We start from the raw sequence: 20,658 nt of genomic DNA, 5'->3' as shown, positions 1-20,658 counted from the left end.
CTTTTAAAGATAACATGCATCTTTTATACAATTTTTTCTGGTTTTTTCTGTTATTTATTTCTCTAATTTAACAACTTGATATCTTCCGTCAATTTAATAGGAGGAGATGTTTTGGGACAGTTTGCTGTTGAAAATATACAGAATGAATGGAAGGTCTATGTGAAGAAACCTCTAGACAGGGAAAAGAAGGATAATTATCTTCTGACTATCACAGCAACTGATGGAACCTTTTCATCAAAAGCTATAGTTGAAGTGAAAGTTCTAGATGCAAATGACAACAGTCCAGTTTGTGAAAAGGTAGGCTGTGCTTTTCTTATGCATATGTGCTGCGAATTTACAGTTTTTAATCCTTCTAGTAGGACTGTTATTCTATGCTGTATTACTGTTGTAATTCAAATGTGTTTTCTATTATAATCACTTACTTTTAGCAGAGGTGATTGTTAGATGGAGCATGACTTGGAAAGACTTCAGAATTATTTTGCAGAATGTGAATGCATCTAAAACCTCATTTAAAAAATAAAACCTCATTTAAAATAGGATTATGGATTAATTACAGGATTACAGTTGTCTAACTAAAATGCTCTGTAAACTTTGCGTGAAGTGTTTCCTTCATTGGGACTAAGGCTATTTTGGGGGAAACATCTGGCCATGCTTTACCAGATGATTTTGCTCTTCTCCACTGCAGAGGAACTGAGAGGATGGTAAAGTAGCTTTTGTACCTGTGGAGCTCACATTTAATGAGTGATACAGCTGGAGAAAAGCTGAATCCCTCCGGGCTTTGGCTGAGACTAGCATAGCTGGGCAGGAGAGGGCCCTGGTGCTGGGAGTGAGGGCACATTGTTCAGAGACAAGGCTCTAGAAAGTGGCCCCCAGGAGTAGTGATTTGTCGCCCAGCAGCAGAGGTGAAAAGGCCGTAGAGAATGAGAAGGATGGTAGGTGTGGGGTGAGCCACTTAGTTTGCCAAAAGTTGGAGGTACTCGGTCCTGGAAAGGGAGTGTGTGTAGGGGGCAAACTGGGTTAGAGAGAGATGTGAAGGCCATGCCACAGAATTAGAACTCCAGCCTAGAAAATAGAGACAGACTCTGAATTCTTTATTCAGAAAGAATAGAGATGGTACTACTTGAATTCCATAAAGAAGTTCAGTTTGATAAAGTTAGGTCCATTATTTGGACATAGAGAAAAGAAAATGGGATAACAGAACAGGGAGAGATGACATAAGAATGAAAGGATCAAAGATATATCCAGGACAAGGCGGTAGCACTCCATTCCTCTCTGGAATGACAGTGTGCCGAGTGTGTTAAGCAAGACTCAAATTTCCTAGGAATGTAAGGAGAACAATCAAAGCAGTGACAGAGATAACCTGGAGTGGGAGTTGGTTATAGAGGAAGCACACACAATCTGTGGCCTGGAAGAAAATGATGCTTTCGGTTGATGTGTGAGATGGTGAGACCATGGAAGGGATCTCAGGGAAAGATGTGAACTCAGCAGTTCCTGCAGGTAGCTGATGGTGAATTCATTTGTGAAAAGGATAACAACAAAAAAGGGGAAAAATAAAGACAGATATTTCCAAAGGACAGAGGAAGCAGGGTGGGAGGAAGAAAAAGGTACCGTTGCAGCGCTGCTGCGGATGACAAGCAGACATCCTAAGTGGCAGGGTGCCAAGCAGAGGTGGCATAGCTAAAGCAGATGGTCAGGTTGTGATGCGGGCCTTTTGAATACTGTCCCTAACTTGCAGACGGTGGGCTTAAGGTCGTAATGTGGGCTGCCTGCTACAAGCAACGAAGTGTGTGTTAAAGGTTTGGCCAGTGAAGAGGACAGAGTAGAGGAAGATGAGGAGCGCGTCTGGTAGCAGCAGGCTGAGGCTGGTAGGGCGGGAGCATGTGTGCGGTGCACAGTGCAGTCAGAACGCTGCCAGCATGGAGAGCGCCGGCCCCATTCTCAGGGCACGTAACGTCTGGTCCTGAGGGGAAGCAGGAGTTCATTCCAGTCAGTAAGGACACTTTTTGGTGACAGTGCTTGGCAGGGTTGGGCTGTGTATGTTACTTCCTTTTTTGAGAAGCAAAGTATACATGCTTGCTTTCTAGCACTCTGCTGTCACTTGAATGTGTAAGACATGAGTGGCAAAAAAAAAAGTACTGCAATACAAGACCTATCATCATGAATCCCCCTCAGAATCCCCCCTCACTTTGAATATGTTTAGCCCATGGGTTCTTGATTCTCAGAAGCAGTTCCAGAAGTCCTTTTAATGATTTTAGTTACACTATTGTGGTTGCATGGCTGCTCTAAACTTTTTCAAAATGCTTACCCATCATGATGATTTTGACTTCAAGGAAGTTTCATGGTGCTATATCTGATGAATTGAGTGGGAAGGACAAAGCACATTGGTTTTTTGCATCTGTCTTTCCATTATATTGAATTTACCATATTTTTGTTTACACTTCATACAGACACTCTTGGAAAGGATTCTAGAAAACTTGAAGTGGCACGAACAAAGAGATGGGTGTATTCAAAGCTTTGGGGCTAGTGCTTTGAGGAGAATTAATGGCAATGTGTTACAACGTTTTTTAAAAATTTAAGCATCACTGCATTTTGATCCGCCCTCATATAACCATATCATCTTTGGAAATAAAATCAGAGACAAGACCATATGAATTAGAGTGTTATAAAATATACTGTTTGATGAGTTACAAAATATCTCCCCTGTAATTGAGAGCTCATATTAAGAAAGTTAAGTACAGCTGTCTTAGACTGTTTCTCTTGTTTCCATTTATGGGATGGATTCCTTAATGATAGGCACATTGTAAAGTTTAGTGCAAATGTGAAGAAAGGGTTAGGACATTAGGGGGGCCAGAGCTTTGCCTGTCCCCCTGTGGCCTTGGAGAAATTTTTGTTTTCTCCTATGACAGGAAGATTCCCTTCTCTCCAGTGTAATTATTGGGTCATGTGATACAAACAGGTGCACTATAGGAAGAAATTCCTATAGTTCGACATATACAACAATCATATAGTTTCTAATTTTTAGGTAAATGTAAATACTATTGACATTTTCTTACAAGAATTTAAACTAAACATAAAACTGGCTTAACAGAGTATCTAGGACTGTGCTGGTGACCACCAGGCTCTTGTGGAGGAGCACAGCATTTAACGTAGATGGCTCCCTTGTGGTGTAGATGTGTTTTGTGAGAAACGGTTGGTCGAGCTCTTTGAATTTAATTTCAGTTTTCTAATATATATAGATATATTTTCTGTGGTGAAAATAGAATGTTATTTCCTCAACAGTTACTGTTGACTTTTAATGTTTTTATTGTTAACAATGTGGTTTAAAATCTTCTTAGACTCTGTACTCAGATAGCATTCCTGAAGACGTGCTTCCTGGGAAACTGATTATGCAGGTCTCTGCTACGGATGCAGACATCCGATCCAACGCTGAAATCACCTATACGTTATTTGGTTCAGGTGCCGAAAACTTCAGACTAAATCCAGACACAGGTAATGCTGGAGTTGGGCATACATTTCATTGGGCATTCCAACAAAATCATGCTGTATGTTGGTGATTTTAGATCATTTGCAAATTTGGAAATTACATTTTGTCCTGTACAGATTTACTCTGATAGGAAATTAATTATGTTTTAAACATTTAAGCAGCAATTTAATGTGTAAATTTTAAATTGCTCACTCATTAGGGGCTAGGATTTAAAAAATAGCAACAAAGTCACCTCCTTGAACTAAAGATTTAATGTTGAGAGCAAAAGGTTTAGAAGATTTTAGAAGATTTTTTCTAGATGATTTTTGTAACCTTAGTAAAATATATCTCAGACTTTTTGCTAGGCCTGTTTTATTTATATAGCATGGTTTTTTTTTTTTTTGATTTATGACTATAGATTTGTAATTTAGTGTTTTATAATTAAAATAATCCATGATATTTGATTTCTTAGAATTGTTTTTTTTCTTTTAATTTGTACTTTGTTAAAATTGGGGTCAAATAATTTTTATTAAACATTTTTATTACCCTCTGGAGAACTAATTATAAATCTGTGAGTGCATTTTTAAGTAAGTTTTAAATTTGATAAATTAGGGGCCAGGGAGCTAGCTCAGTATAATAACCGCTTAAGTTCCCGAGTTCAATCCTCAGTACAGCAAATATAAAATCAAATAAAATAAATAAATTTGATAAATTAGGTAGCTGCTTCACTTATGCAGAACTGCTTGTAAGGTAAGAGACCCTCAAGAGCCCACCCCAGCAGGTTCTGCCGTGCTCCTGAAGCTGCTGCATCTGTCGGTAATGAACTGTCTCCAGACAGAGGCTGTGAAGAGTTTGTAATTTTAAGAGAAAACAGGCAGAAAGGCACAGCACTTACAGTTCACACCCTAAATTCCAAGTGAGTACAATTGCTTTTGCTTACATTTAGGTGAGCTGAAAACACTAGTCCCCCTGGATCGTGAGGAGCGTGCAGTTTATGATCTTCTGGTCAAGGCCACAGACGGAGGTGGGAGATTCTGCCAGGCGAGTGTTGTGCTCACAGTAGAAGATGTGAACGACAACGCCCCCGAGTTCACTGCTGAGCCTTACACCGTTACTGTGTTTGAAAACACAGAGCCCGGCACTCCACTGACCCGCGTGCAGGCCACAGACGCTGACACAGGTACCCTCTACCCGTGCCCTTGGGCTGCTGACGGCTGGAGGGCAGCTGCTTTAGAGCACACCCCGACGCAGCCAGTGTGCCCTGCTTTGTCTTATGTGTGCTTTATGATGCATTTATGATGAATATTTGAAGTCTCAAAATTAGACCCAGAGAACTCACTGCTATCTGATATCTGTAGGATGAATAAAATTCTGCATAGTAACTTTTATCAAGTGAATTAATTTGTAGTGTTATTGTCTCTGAACTATTAGTGCCTTAAAATAATTTTAGTGCCAAAGGAATATAACAAAAACCAATACTGTATGTTCAGTTTTACAAATCTTTCAGTTTTTTATGGAAAAAATAAGATGAAGATATATTATTCATAGCATTTTGATGATAGGTAGATTCTTCAAGTACTGAGGAGTTATAAGATTGCCAAAACAGTCACTTTTCAAATAATTCTTTGTCACAGGAGTTAGATTTCACTTTTAAAAATCTGTGAGGTACTATATAGCATAAGCATCTACATAAAATAGCCTGAGAAGTCAGCTATGCACTTGTACTTTTTTAACTCAGTAAATTGGTAATTCAAAGACTTTGCTTTTTCTAGATCATATTAAAAAATAAATAGCATTTTACCTTTTTAAAAAGTATATCACAGGGTCCAAGGACACAGCTCAGTCACCTATTGCCTGCCTGCCAGGTGAAAGGTCTTGTGCTCAATTCCCCGTTCTAAAAAATATATTACAATTTTGAAAATTTAAGCTTTTTCATATAAAATATGACATGACTTTGTGTCTTAACAGGATTGAATCGAAAAATTTCCTACTCTCTGATTGACTCTGCTAATGGGCAGTTCTCCATTAATGAAGTCTCTGGAATTATTCACTTAGAAAAGCCTTTGGATAGAGAGCTACAGGCGGTATATACCCTTACTTTGAAAGCTGTAGACCAAGGTTTGCCAAGGAGGCTGTCAGCCACTGGCACTGTCGTAGTGTCAGTTCTGGATATAAATGACAACCCACCTGTGTTTGAATACCGCGAATATGGTGCTACAGTGTCTGAGGACATTCTCATTGGAACGGAAGTTCTTCAGGTGTATGCGGCAAGTCGGGATATCGAAGCAAATGCTGAAATCACCTATTCAATAATAAGTGGGAATGAACATGGAAAGTTCAGCATAGATTCTAAAACAGGTAACATGCCTTATAGAGAGGAAGCCCTTTATTTTACCTAAAGGACTAGATTTGTCTGGCACTTCACCATGTACCTACTGACAGGGCGCATATTAAGAATGGATATTCTAAAAAAGAACTCAAGGGTTTTTTGGTTTTGTTTAAAGTCGGAATAAAAGTGACTTGGAAGATTAAAGTCTCCAGTTCTGTTTGGTAAAATACATTTCTGCCATAATAACCGCTGTAATCTATAAACACATTAACTTAAAATAGAAAACTAGAGTATCACATTCCAATAGTTCCCTGATGATGTAAAGTGTTCCAAGACAGTAAAGATAAGAATGATTGATAGCGAAGGACCCTGTGCTGTTGCTCCTTTTATCCTCCATGTCAGATGTAATTTTCCAAGTAAAACCGTAGTTCTGACCTCTTAGATCTTATTTTCTGTGTGGCCAGCTGATAATTCTTTAAGTTGATTTTTTATTATGCTGGTTACATGTAACAGTATTTTGCATCCTATTGAGATTGCCCACGAGGTAATCTCAGACGCACTGTTGCCTCTTGCTGTATAGATACTGATGTCATCTTACCAAACTGTGTTCTGAAACGGCTGTCAGTCTCAGTTTAAAAATTCTTAATTGTTTAACTGTAGGTGACTATTTTAGATAAAGACTAGGTCTATGATGATGCTATCTTAAAAGGTTTTAAATATACATATGATAAAACAGTTATTTTTATGGTTCTTTTATCTCATATTCTTGTTAAGTAGGATGACTATAATGAACGGGCAAGGCAAAATGTTAGGAGAACATTAAAAAGGAATTTTAATGATAGAATGTAAATGAAGGATTTAAAAAAAATATGGATGTGCATGTCTAAAAAAGAATAAAAAAGCTGGCCAAATAGCTCAGTGGATTAAAGTGCCTGCAGGCAGGAGCAGGGGCCGGGATTTGATCCCTCAGTCTGCCCCCCGGGAGCGCTGAGAGGGCAATTGGGACTGGGCCTGGTGGTGCATGCCTGTAATCCCAGGGTGTAAACAGGCGGTTCACTACGAGTCCGATCTAGTAGTGAGACCCTGAGTATCCTGTAGACCCTTCCCTAAAAAAAAAAAAAAAAAAAAAAAAAAAAAAAAAAAGAAAAGAAAAAAGAAGAAATCAAAAGGCATAGAATTGAGGTTTATAAAATTACATTTTGTTTATTAAAATGTGTCATGAACTGTGACTAGGAAGAGATAGATATAATTATTTTTCTACCAGGATTATACGTAATATTGACTAGGGAAATGATTCAAATATTATAAGGGATATCAGGAAAATAATTAAGAGTAAGATAAGGTACCATGATTTATAGTTGTTGAGGTAAGGCACTAGGGAATATCGGTAGGTAACTGTCGAGGTGAAAAGTAATTTTTTTTAAAGTGTTATATTTTAATATTAGTAGCAAAAAGCTGTAGCATTATAAAGTACTGGGAGTAATTTTAGTTGTCTCTCAGGGGCCATTTTTATCATTGAGAATCTGGATTATGAGAGTGCCCATGAATACTACTTGACCGTAGAAGCCACTGATGGAGGCACGCCTTCGTTAAGCGACATGGCGACCGTGAGCATTAATGTAACAGATGTCAATGACAACACCCCAGCCTTCAGCCAAGACACCTACACAGCAGTGATCAGTGAAGATGCCATTCTTGAGCAGTCCGTCATTACAGTATGTGTTTCTCCCCCTATAGTTTTCTTACAGATTTTTATAAGTGTTTTTAGTAAAATCAGTCTAATTTTCATAATGGCTTTATTTGAAAATATTATAGAGCTATGAAAATGTCATTTGCTAGGCTAGTTAATGACTTCGTTATAAATAGCTGCCATGAAATAGCTTCAGTCCCTTCTTTGGCTGTCTGCTACATAAGAGTGTGATGTCTTCTAGGTTATGGCCGATGATGCTGATGGCCCTTCAAACAGCCTCATCCACTACTCTATTATAGAAGGCAATCGAGGCAGTCCATTCACAATCGATCCTGCCAAGGGAGAAGTGAAAGTGGCTAAACTTCTGGACCGGGAAACAGTATGTGTGAAACTTTGATTTAGAAGATTTACAAGTTTCCAGATGGATAACTGGAAGAGCTAGCTTTGTGGTCATTCTACGCATAGTGCAGTGTCCAAAAGGGTTGAACCAGCCTTCTCAGAAGATAGGACAAGAAAGTAAATAGTGAGAAGTAGTTGCCATTGGAAAATCACAAGAGTATAACTTCTTATGCTAATAGCAAAGTTTGGTAAAAGTTTGCATTCAAGAAGAAATCACAGTGTGTTCTAACATTCTGAGAACATTAATGAAACCAGAGGCTAAATTTTAAACTGGGCTTTAAATGACAACAAAGATTTGGAATACCCATTAAGATTAAAAGAAGAAATTCCCTGTGAGATATTCTATGAATATAGCATAGGAATTGAAACCATTATGGACTATATTTAAGAGACTTTACCCAGTTTTATCAGAATAATCATACGAAGAGGTAGAGAGAGATAAGTGAAAGGCAAATTAAGGGCCACATAACCTGAATGGAAGGGTCACGCTTGCTGCAAGCCTGACACAATGACTTAATCTCGTGAGCCAAATATATTGGGAGACATTTTGGAAGATTATGTTTTCAGTAGGTCCAAGGGTGTTAGAATAGAGGGAGATCAGGAGGAGTGGAAAGGCCATTGGCAGTTTATCTGTCACGGTTAGAACACCCACAGGGAGGGAAGGAGAGCAGGAGCTGCCACACAGAGATCAAGGCATGAAGCAGAAGTAAAGGAAAACTGGGCTTCGAGCATTGGAAGACAGTGATGATGAGGAAGGTAGCTTCAGGAAAAATGGATCTGTGTGAAACTTGAACTTGGAGAGGCAGTGAGAACTCTTTGAAGTTCTTTGTTTTATTTTCTGACCTGTCATTTCGGTGTAGGGATCCTCTTAAGAGTTTACGACGCATAACTGTTACATGTAGGATTGCTGTTCTGCTGGCAGAGTAAATTTTAGTGCTTTTTACATATGTGTGTTTATTGGGAGAGAACGTAGGAAGTAGTAGTTTTAGGCGTTTCCCGGGCTAATTCACCCCCACAGCCCTTTTTTGTGGGAGCATTGGCCAGCTTCCTGGCTTCTTCCCTCACTCTTGCTAGAAGAGGAAGTTCATCTGGGAATTTTATTTGAGCAAGCATTCTCACTCGACTTGATTCCTTTTAGAAGAGGTCACAAAGATAAACGTAAGCAATGTAGGACAGGCCAAGTGTAAAATCGATCAGGGTGTGACCTGGTCAGTCCTGGGTGTTAGAAGCAGGTCAGTTGTCAAAGGTGAGGGACAGTGTGGCTGAGAGGACGATTTGGTTCCCCACAGAAGGCTTGTTTTCTGTTATTACTAAAGCAACAGCATTCTGAGCAGCATGCTAACATTTTTTCCTAGTAATTTGTTTTACTTATTTCTATTAATAGCACTGCAGGTTATTTAAGGAAAATACTTGATGAGCAAGTTTTTGAGAGACTTTTCTGTTGAGAACATGTGTTACTTGCAGCATACTCACTTGTGGGTTAGCGAATTGTAGCTGTTGGGTGCAACAAATGATGACGGTTCCAGGTCATTGGCTATGTATGTGTGAAGGAAGATGCTCTTTTGGTCTTTTCTCTGGAAAGATTTCAGGTTACACACTGACAATTCAAGCTTCTGATAATGGGAGTCCACCCAGAGTCAACACCACAACTGTGAACATTGATGTGTCTGATGTCAATGACAACGCTCCAGCCTTCTCCAGGGGTAATTACAGTGTGATCATCCAGGTAAGCTTGTGTGTGAAAGGGTTCTTGGAATCCTTTTGAGCTCTTAAATTCCTATGTTTGTTTAGCTAGCTTTCTTTTCTGAAGATAGTTTTTTTAGAGAAGTAGAAAAAGTATGATTAGTCTCCATTAATATAGAAGATGTTCAACACACGCCCAAAATTTTATTTTCCCTCCTTTGTTTTTTGACTGTTAAGATAATTTCAGTTCCAGGACTGTAGGTTTTTCATAGCCATGTCTTGTGCTGCTCTTGATTTATGTCCTCCTCTCTTGATGTCACTCTTCCTCTACTTCTCTACCTCCTAATTCTTCAGCTCTACCCTCTTCACTCACACTCCATCACACAGCTCCTCCTTCTGTTGCCTCCATCTCCTCCCCCATGGCCTTTCCTCTCACACATGTTCCCTCTCCTCCCTCCTCTGCCTGCTGTTTCCTCCTGTACATCCTTTTCCTCATTTCCAGGAGAATGAATCAGCAATCAGCCTTTGTTTTCTGTGTATTTGATATTATAACAAAACCCTCATGTTCTGTTGCCGTATACAGTAGATTTTGTTATGTTGAGGGATTTTCATTGTGTTCTGTTTTTAATTTTGTATAGGAAAATAAACCAGTGGGTTTCAGTGTCCTGCAGCTTGTTGTGACGGACAAGGACTCTTCTCACAATGGCCCACCGTTCTTCTTTTCTATTGTGAGCGGAAATGATGACAGAGCATTTGAAGTGAACCAGCAGGGCATCCTCCTGACCTCAGCTGCCATACAGAGAAAAGTGAAGGACCATTACTTGCTGCATGTTAAGGTATTGAAATCTTACTTTATGCTTTATGGAAGATTAATGGAACTACTTGGTGGTTATCTTTTTATGTCTGAACAGCTTATGTTTCATGAGAAAATAATTTTTACAGTTATGATTTCTGCTTTAGTCCCCACACTCTTACTTTTGTCCCATTTCACTTTGCAGGGCCTCACTCATTTGTTTACTTCGTCATAGACAGTGAGGGGCTGAATTTTAATCTGAACTGGCGGTAGGCCTACAAAGAATCTGTGTACTCTTCGCTTCTCATGTGGAGAAATAGCTATCAAGCATTGGAAATTGTTAAAAATTTGAGCAGTAAATTTAGTTTTACAGTGTGTATATTAAGAAGTTGTAAACACTGGCAGAGACAACTGTGATTTTTCTCTTAGGTGGCAGATAATGGAAAACCACCATTGTCATCTTTGACACACATTGACATCAGGGTCATCGAGGAAAGTATCCATCCTCCTGCAATTTTGCCACTAGAGATTTTCATTACTGCTTTTGGAGAAGAATATGCTGGTGGGGTCATTGGGAAGATTCATGCCACGGACCAAGATGTATATGACACTTTAACGTACAGTCTCGATCCCCACATGGACAACCTGTTCTCTGTTTCCAGCACGGGGGGTAAACTGATCGCACACAAAAAGCTGGACATAGGGCAGTACCTTCTGAATGTCAGCGTGACAGATGGGAAGTTTACAACAGTGGCTGACATCACAGTGCACATCAGACAGATAACCCAAGAGATGCTGAACCGCACCATTGCTGTTCGCTTCGCCAACCTCACTCCAGAAGAATTTGTCGGTGACTACTGGCGCAACTTCCAGCGGGCTCTCCGGAGCATCCTGGGTGTGAGGAGGAATGACATACAGATTGTGAGCCTGCAGCCCTCTGAGCCTTACCCACATCTGGATGTCTTACTTTTTGTGGAGAAGTCAAGTAGTACCCAGTTTTCAACAAAACAACTTGTGCACAAGATTAACTCCTCTGCGACTGATATTGAAGAAATCATCGGTGTTAGGATATTGGACGTGTTCCAGAAGCTCTGTGCAGGTGTGGATTGCCCGTGGAAATTCTGTGATGAAAAGGTATCTCTGGATGAAAATGTTATGTCAACGCACAGCACAGCCAGACTGAGTTTCGTGACTCCGCGCCACCATCGCGCAGCCATGTGTCTCTGTAAAGGTTAGTGGCATGATGCAAGACAAAGGCAGCCAGCCTTGGATGACGACACCGGAAAGGTCATTACCTTACAATTCCTGGTAATCACCACCTCCCTCTTTTCTTTCCATAAAGAGGGGAAGTGCCCACCTATCTTCCACGGATGTGAAGACAGCCCCTGCCCTGCAGGAACGGAGTGCGTCTCTGACCCCAGAGAGGAGAGGTATACCTGCGTCTGTCCCGGGGGCAGACTTGGTCAGTGCCCAGGTGAGAAGTCAACAACCAAGCGCAGTTTGGTTTCACAGCATCATTTCAGTGTTCTTATAATTTTTTCTTTGTTAGAGTCAAAACACGATGTAAAATATATTCAGTCTACATTTTTCTTTTCCTTCTCAGGAGTGCTATGTCTCACACTGTTCCAACTTCTTGCTTCCTCAACTTAATAGTATTATTAAAGATGTCTTTCCAAGCCAATACATCTGAACCTAACCTTTTTGTACTGGCCACAAATGTTTTCCAGCATTCCTGTGCCACAAATTAGTCACTATTTTCCTTATGCGTACACTTTCCTGTTATGTTTCTGTTTAAAAATCCGTATGTGTTTATCCTTACATGGACTAGTACTTTCATTTGTTACAGTAGTCTAAAATTAGGGCTTACTGCATCTAAAATAAAGTATATTTAAAATTTTTAAAGCTATTATTACAAAGTTGAGTCAGGTGTTGCTTCATCTGGTCACGTATGAAGGTCTCATTCCCCATCTCTTGCCAGCATTTAAGGTTTTCAGCTAAAAGAAAAATATTCCTCTCTCAAAAGAACATGAAATAACACCCAATAATTTTTATTTTCAATTCTCTGGCTACATGTGACAGTTATCTTTTTCATTCGTTACCTAATAGCATTTCCTCTGGCTTCATTGTTTGATTGCTTGTTTGTTATCATCAGTGTGTTGAGCTTTTGTGTATTATGACTACAAACAGTCTCTTTATCACAGTCTCTCCCTCTTGATTTGTTAAGTGTCTTTGTCATTTTGGAAATTGTGTTTTACTTAGTCCATTCTACATAATGATGCTTAACAATTTTCACCTTTGAAAATTTGTATCATTTTCATCTGCTTTAGAGAATGTGAATTGTTTTACATTTTGCTTAAGAAGGTTTGTCAAACTACTTTGAGGGCATCTAATTATTTTTTCTGAAATTGTTTTATAATTCTAAATTGACCATTTTTCTATTGAGATATTTCATTATTTTAGGATTTGTGATAGTATAGTTTTTTCTCTTTCAAATGGAGAATCATATACAGTATGCTACTCATGAAACAAATGGGCATTTCCACATAGAAATTTAATTTGGTAATGATATAATCTTACATAAAAATTATCAGTCTCAAAGGGGGAGAAAGCATACTTCAAAAATCTGCGTAAATCTGGCTCTGATGTAACTTTTCCTGTTTGTGATTTGCAGGGAGCTCATCTATAACATTTACTGGAAATAGCTTTGTGAAATACCGCCTAACGGAAAATGAAAACAAATTAGAGATGAAATTGACAGTGAGACTCAGAACGTATTCTGCCCATGCAATTGTAATGTATGCTAGAGGGACTGATTACAGTATCTTGGAGGTATGTGTTTATGTAGGAATTGTTTTCATTTTTGTGTTTTTTGTGTTCTGGTATTGAATCTAGGGGCCTTCACACTGAGCTCTATCTCTAGCCCTTTTTTGTATTTTCACAGACTGCCTTGCTGAGTTGACTAGGCTGGCTTCACGCTACGATCTTTCTGCCTCAGCCTCTCAGAAAGCAGGAATCACAGGCATTTACCATTGTGCCTAGCTGTTTTGTGCACTTCTGTACCTCAGATTGTAGCAGACTTTAAAAATTATAAATTTATTTTCTGATGGTCCATTTTTTTAAAAAAGATTAAGCCATTTGAGTGAATCCATGTTTGTTTTATTTATTTGTTTTTGGTACCAGAAATTGAACTCAGAACCTTGTGCTTACCAGGCTAGTGCTTGTACCGCTGAGCTACATCTCTTAGTCTGAATCCCACATTTATTTATGTATTATTTATTTGTTTGTTTATTTATTTTGCAGTACCAGGGATTGAACTTAGGACACTTTGCTTGCTAGGCAGGTGCTTATGCCACTGAGTTATCTCCTCAGCCCAGTGAATCCCACATTTAAAGAGTTTTCTTTTTTCTTTTTATTTTTTCCATAATTTTATTGATAAACTACACAAGTTTTATGCATTGTGGGATAAGAAACTTTTTTTTTTTTTTTTTAATTAGTACAGAGTGTATAGGGTCTCACTCCGTAGGTAAGACTTACAGTGATCCTCCTGTTTTTAGTCTCCCAAGTGCTGGTGTTACAGTCATGCGCCACTGTGCCCAGTCTCAGTCGCCCTCTCCGCACACCCCGGGAGCAGGACTGGCACGGCACACTGGAATCGAACCCCAGTTGCTGCGCTCTGCCTAAGCAGGCGCTTTAGTCCACAGAAGCTCTTCTTTTCTCTGCATGATCATAGAGATTGACTTTTTTACAAATATTTTTAGGTATCTGTGACTTTTAACATTCAATCTCTAGCTAACTCATCTCAATGTTATAATGAATTTGTAATTTTCCTGTATAGATTAGAAGTGACAGTTATGCTCCCACTTTTCTTTTATTTATTTATTTTTTTTTAAATTTTTTTTAACATTTATTTAGTGTGTGTGTGTGTGTGTGTGTGTGTGTGTGTGGCCAGCTCAGCCCACCAGGGGGCGCGGCTGGCTGGCATGTGGTGCTGGAGGATCGAACCGCGGTCCCTGTGCTTTAGCCAAGCTTGTTCCAAGTAGGTGCTTTAGACCATTGAGCCATCTCTACAGCCCCTCCCACTTTTCTTTTAAATCATGGTTTTTAGTTTAGATATTGTCTGATGCTTTGTGTACGTGGTATGTGCTTGTGTATAAGTTTGTATGTGCCTTGTGTGCAGGGGTGCACTTAGTTACCAGTCATATCCACATTGCTTTTTGTATGTGCAATTGACAGTACCCTTAAAAGACCCATTTTATTATTTGTACAATGGGCAGATGTGCGTTGCTCTGTAGCACTCAGTGCAGGGCTGTACTCTTTCTACTTCATTTGCCAGACATTCTTCTCCTGTGTAGACTTTGGGTCAGAGACTAACTGAAGGTTCTGTGAGATTAATGTGGACAGCAAAAGTTTTTATTTTTATTATAGATTCATAATGGAAGACTGCAATACAAATTTGACTGTGGGAGTGGCCCTGGCATCGTCTCTGTTCAGAGCATTCAGGTCAATGACGGGCAGTGGCACGCCGTGTCTCTTGAAGTGAATGGAAATTACGCTAGGCTGGTTCTCGACCAAGTCCACACTGCATCAGGCACAGCACCAGGGACTCTGAAAACCCTGAACCTGGATAACTATGTGTTCTTTGGTGGCCACATCCGCCAACAAGGAGCGAGGCATGGAAGAAGCCCCCAAGTCGGTAATGGCTTTAGGGGTTGCATGGACTCCATTTATTTGAATGGGCAGGAGCTGCCTTTGAATAGCAAGCCAAGAAGCTATGCGCACATTGAAGAGTCGGTGGACATATCTCCTGGATGCTTACTCGCAGCTACAGAAGACTGCTCAAGTAACCCTTGTCAGAATGGAGGCATCTGCCACCCGTCGCCTACTGGAGGTAGGCTTCCTGGTATTAGGATCACATCTGAGTTCCTCAGCACTTTTTTTTTTTTTTGCTCTTGTTCAAACAGCACAAACCAATTAATAGCAGCATCAAAAGGCACAGTCACAGCTCAGTGGTGGTGTGTTACAGGGAGCAGGGCAGGGCTTGGCGTTCTTGCCAGCAGCCGGGCTGGAGAGCACCATGCCTGTGACTGCCGAGTGGCTGCAGTGGCACCTCCAGGGCTGAGCAAGACGTGTTTGCACGCCCAGCCCTGCACATGCCAATCCGGGGGAGGTTAAAGTTATTTTCACTTAGTTTGTCTTATCTTTCTTGTATTGTCATTTACCCAGTTGCTCACCACAGAGCGCCTGCCAGAGTCTTGCCAGTAGTGAGAAATGGAAGTGTTGGATCTTCTGGAAGGCCTCAGACCCCACTGACGTGCTACTTTGCATATCTGTCTTATGGCCCTAGTGTAGAGGTTTGGGGCCTCTGCACCCTGGACTTCTGTGGGGCCGCTTCTAAGTACTGATAGAAGACAGTTACAAATGTGGCCTTCTAAATAGAGCTTAGTGTAATTAATAGAGCAAAAATTTAAATAATAATAATTTCAATGAAATTCCAAAAGATTTGGTTTTCTTCTGTCTTTGAAAGGTGTGTTGATCATTAAAGCCAGTAGAGCAGGCCTGGTTGTCTCCACTGTCGCCGTCTGAAAATCTGACCTAAAACAGCATAGGTTTCTATTCTGCTCATACTAATTATATATCTAAGTCAGGACAGTGAGCAGGCTGGCCTCACGGTCCCTTAAAGTGAGGCTGAGAAAGGCTTTCCTTGAAATGTTCTACCATGACCACTAAAACTGAAGAAAAGAAGCTCAGCCACTGCACAGCGACTTCTCAGACTCCTAACTCCCAGCACCCAGTTCCTTTGACCAAAAACAAACAGACAAAAATCCTATAACTAAGATTGACTTTTTAAAGAGGCCGAGGAAATACTACATTGCTTCTTTCCCAAAGGCAGAGAGTCAGAAGGAGTCTGTCATACTACCCACATGTCACAGTGTTACAGAGCAGAGTCTGGTATTCTTTGTAATCATTGGACAAATTTGATCATTTCCATTATAAAACTGACAAGTGCTTTGCATGTTCATTTTCTTATTTAATCCTCCAATACTTATGGTCTTCAAATAAATTGGTATGTTTAGTAGTACTGTGTGTACATGTTCATGCAAAGGATGTTTTCATATACATGTTCACCACTCCTGTGTGGTGTGATTGGCCCATAACTGTACATAAGTTATGATTAAAACTAGCTGTGAAGAGACTGGGTGTGGTGGCGTGTGCCTGTAATCCCAGCTCTTGGGAGGCTGTAAATAGGCGGATCACTGCAAGTCTGATCTAGTAGTGAGACCCTGCACACCCTTCCCTAAAATACCAAAAAAAACCAAAAACGGACAAACAAACAAACAAACAAAAAAACAGCTATGATATCTAAAAAACTAGATCTCACTTCAGATCTTTGTGATTTGGTTGTTTCAGGAGTATCCCTAATCTGAAAATTCAAAATCCAAAGCGCTTCAAAATCGAAAACTTCTAGAGTACCAATATGGCTCTCAAAAGTTCAAATTTCAAGGTTCAGGATGCTCAACCAGTATGGAAGTTTTGCAGTTAGCCTGGAGTCCAAGGACTCCAAAATCTAATGACTACTAGTGCTGGCGTGTTGGATGGGGAGTATTTAACCTGTTCCAGTAGTAGAGTGCTTGTCCATGTGGACAACTCCTTACCCAGAGAAAGTGGGGATTTTACTAGTTTACGTAGGTATCAAGCTAAATTTTCACTTAAGTTTGAATCCATTCTAGTTCTTTCAAGTCACTGAATAATACAACTTTGTTTCTTTTGCTAATCTAGGTTACTACTGCAAGTGCAGTGCCTTACATGTAGGGACATACTGTGAGGTGAGCGTCAACCCCTGTGCCTCCAACCCCTGCCTGTATGGTGGTACCTGTGTTGTAGACAATGGAGACTTCGTTTGCCAGTGCAGAGGACTGTACACTGGTCAAAGGTATGTGCATGTGGCTTAACTTCTTTTAAACGTAATTCTGCATGCGAAAAGGCTTTGCATTCTTCACTTGTTAATGTTTCTTGTTTTGCTTTATCTGTGATAGGCTCATGAGACTCACACATGCTTTTGTTATTTTTCAGATGCCAGCTCAGCCCCTACTGCAAAGATGAGCCCTGTAAAAATGGTGGAACATGTTTTGACAGTTTGGATGGTGCTGTTTGTCAGTGTGATTCAGGTTTTAGAGGAGAAAGGTAAATGGTTTCTGCTGAGATTTATGTTTATACCTGTTCTGCAGCATCATGTTCATTAGAAGACACAACAAAACTTTGTTAATTCAAACTGCTTGCTTCACAGTTCGGTAATCCTCTTAGGCATTTTTAAAATTTATCTTTTTTTCTCTTTAAAAGAAAATTTTAAAAAGATAGATGCACTTCAAAAGCCGACTTACATTTTAGAGCCACTGTCTATAAACAAAGAATATATGGGTTCCCATAGGCAACAAATGTTTGTAAAGTGAGTGAGTTTGTCCTGTTTTTTAAAAGCAGGCGCTTTTAAAGCATACACACATTGATGAATCTGAACTCGTCAATATTTGAAAGCAGTGATAATAACTTTTTTCATAATGTGCTGTAAGTGACATTTATGGAGCATCTAGAAACCTTTTTCAGCGCTCTCATTATCTTGTATACTCCTTACCATAATCCTGAAATACAGTTAATATTTTTCTAGGTGACAAACGTTAGTTATGGACATGCCTATTGTATACATTGAAAAGTGAATGTGAAATTTCAGTTTTGGATAGATATTTTAATTTGGATTATTTATCAGTTCAGTTTAAAAAATTATTCATTATGGGTTATCTCTAAGTGTCTACAGCAGTACATTTAGATAAGGCTTTGCCCTCAGTCTTATTAAATGGCTCTTAGTGGGATCTGCTTGCAGATGTTCCTGTGGTTTTCCTTAAAGTACTTTATAAGGCTAAATTTGGCCACGGTCATGTGGTCTTACTTAGTTAAATTGCCTTTCTTGATTCTAGTCAATGAATATTCTTACATTATTTGACAAAACATACCAGTAATTGGAATTTTAGGTGAGTATGAAAGAGGGTGAGATGAATTTTATTAAAGGAGGAGGGAAGGTTTGAGCAGTGGCCGGTGCATCTGCTCATGTACACAGTCTGCCCCTGTTTGGAAAGGCAGAGAGGACATCTTACAACTTGAAAGAGTAAGGAGCTCGGGAAAGTTTTCAGTAGGAATAACATTTTAAAATAGAAAATAGAGCGTTTTCTAACTTCTCAGATGTTGCACACAGCTGTCATAGTCCCAAACTAGAACAGTGTCTTAGAAACTTAATCTATCCTCCCATTTATCAAACATGCACCCCAAATTTCTGAAAAATATGGCTTGGCTATCAGAATTAGAAAGTGTCTACAGCAGTACATTTGGATAAGGCTTTGCCCTCAGTCTTATTAAATGGCTCTTAGTGGGATCTGCTCGCAGATGTTCCTGTGGTTTTCCTTGAAGTACTTTATAAGGCTAAATTTGGCCAATTCAGGCCTAATGGATTGAGTTACTGGTCTGTTGAATACTAGAAAAGCAGAAGTTAAATATTGGTTTGATATCTTTGTGTCATATACGTTCAAAGCACAGAATCTAGTGATTATCACAAAATCATTGTTGTCATTATATTTTCTTATTTTTTCATATTCGGCTTTGTTTGGGTATGTCATGTTAAGGGAGGATTTTAGTGCTTAGTTTCTGAACTGTTGTTGGCCTGAGCTACTGCACGTGTCTCTTTTCTCATCCTTCTCGGCAGGTGTCAGAGTGATGTTGATGAATGTGCTGGAAACCCCTGCCGAAATGGGGCCCTTTGTGAGAATACACACGGCTCCTACCACTGTAACTGCAGCCATGAGTACCGGGGCAAACACTGTGAGGAGGCCACTCCCAATCAATACGTGTCCACCCCCTGGAATATCGGATTAGCGGAAGGAATAGGAATTATTGTGTTTATAGCAGGGATATTTTTGCTGGTGGTGGTGTTTGTCCTCTGCCGCAAAATGATTAGTCGGAAGAAGAAACACCAGGCTGAACCTGAAGACAAACATTTGGGTCCAACCACAGCTTTCTTGCAAAGACCATATTTTGATTCAAAGCTAAATAAGAACCTTTACTCTGACATCCCACCCCAGGTGCCTGTCCGCCCCATTTCCTACACCCCAAGCATTCCTAGTGACTCTAGAAACAACCTTGACCGGAACTCCTTTGAAGGATCAGCCATACCAGAGCACCCCGAGTTCAGCACCTTTAACCCGGAAGCCATGCATGGGCACCGAAAAGCTGTGGCCGTCTGCAGCGTTGCCCCAAACTTGCCTCCCCCGCCACCTTCGAACTCTCCTTCCGACAGCGACTCAATCCAGAAGCCCAGCTGGGACTTCGACTATGACAGTAAGAACAACTTTTTCCATCTCACTGAAACCGCACTGAGATAAATAGTGAGATTATAAGTTATGCCACAGCCACTGGCAGTTCCAGTAAGAATGCTGGATTTGTATTAAAGATGGGCTCAAAGTCCAAAATTCTTAAACTTTGGAAACCTTTTTGGATGTCTTGAGTGCTGGCTTGGCATTTTGGCTATGATGTTATTTTTAAAAAGCAATTAATTTTAAGAGAGGGACATGAATTTAAATCTCTGAAATCTATTCAACTTGTTTAGGTCAAAGATGAAATTTATCCTGAGTAACTCTATTCCTTCTTTGAGTATCAAACTGATTGGTAGTCACTTATCCAAGTACAATCAGTGCTGCTGCTGCTGCTTCTTTTTTTTTGGGGGGGGGTGGTACTGGGGATTGAACTCAGGACCTTGTGCTTTCCAGGCAAATGGTTATTCTACTGAGCATTTTACAGCTTCTTGAATGAAATATTAGTAAAGTCAAAAAGACAGATTAAAACAATTTTTTTATTACTTCATTTGTCATTGTGTTCCTTGACTGCCCAGAAACAAATAATTTACCACCTGTTTAACTGTATATTTCTGACTGCTTTGACCAATCTAGTCGAATCATATAGCTGTTGTAAATTTCAGAATTGAATGAATTATTTTATTCTTCTGTTCTCATACTTAGAAATTTAGGTCCCAGGGGCCAGGGAGATGGCTCAGTAGAATAAGCACTTGGGCTTGAGTTCAATCCCCAGTTCCACCAAAAAAAAGGAAGGAAGGAAGGAAGGAAGGAAGGAAGGAAGGAAGGAAGGAAGGAAAGAAATACATTAATTTAGGTCCCAGATTGGTAGGTCCAACTGCCCTTTCCAAATTTGTAATTTAGCTTTTAACTTTTTAAGTCTAAATTGTATTGAAGAGAATATATATATAT

General features: G+C 39.8%; 1 protein-coding gene across 3 annotated transcripts in view; it reads left to right on the top strand.

Annotated features, from left to right (window-relative positions):
• Positions 1-20,658, top strand: part of Fat1 (FAT atypical cadherin 1) — a 132,222-nt gene that overhangs the window by 103,611 nt on the left and 7,953 nt on the right. For all 3 annotated transcript variants that reach the window (XM_023699662.1, XM_004639800.2, XM_023699661.1), the window contains exons 11-25: positions 101-297; positions 3,336-3,489; positions 4,410-4,643; positions 5,432-5,821; positions 7,293-7,507; positions 7,724-7,861; positions 9,464-9,607; positions 10,203-10,400; positions 10,787-11,588; positions 11,700-11,831; positions 13,029-13,186; positions 14,783-15,245; positions 17,135-17,288; positions 17,429-17,539; positions 19,104-19,735. In XM_023699662.1, coding sequence (XP_023555430.1) covers positions 101-297; positions 3,336-3,489; positions 4,410-4,643; positions 5,432-5,821; positions 7,293-7,507; positions 7,724-7,861; positions 9,464-9,607; positions 10,203-10,400; positions 10,787-11,588; positions 11,700-11,831; positions 13,029-13,186; positions 14,783-15,245; positions 17,135-17,288; positions 17,429-17,539; positions 19,104-19,735 — 4,122 coding nt within the window. The remainder of the gene's footprint in view (positions 1-100; positions 298-3,335; positions 3,490-4,409; positions 4,644-5,431; positions 5,822-7,292; positions 7,508-7,723; positions 7,862-9,463; positions 9,608-10,202; positions 10,401-10,786; positions 11,589-11,699; positions 11,832-13,028; positions 13,187-14,782; positions 15,246-17,134; positions 17,289-17,428; positions 17,540-19,103; positions 19,736-20,658) is intronic.

The sequence above is a fragment of the Octodon degus genome, unplaced genomic scaffold (assembly GCF_000260255.1).
Source record: "Octodon degus isolate 3935 unplaced genomic scaffold, OctDeg1.0 scaffold00114, whole genome shotgun sequence".
In the NCBI taxonomy this organism is placed as follows: Eukaryota; Metazoa; Chordata; class Mammalia; order Rodentia; family Octodontidae; genus Octodon; species Octodon degus.
The sequence above is the reverse complement of the archived record's forward strand: the minus strand, read 5'-3'. Positions and strand labels throughout refer to the sequence as shown.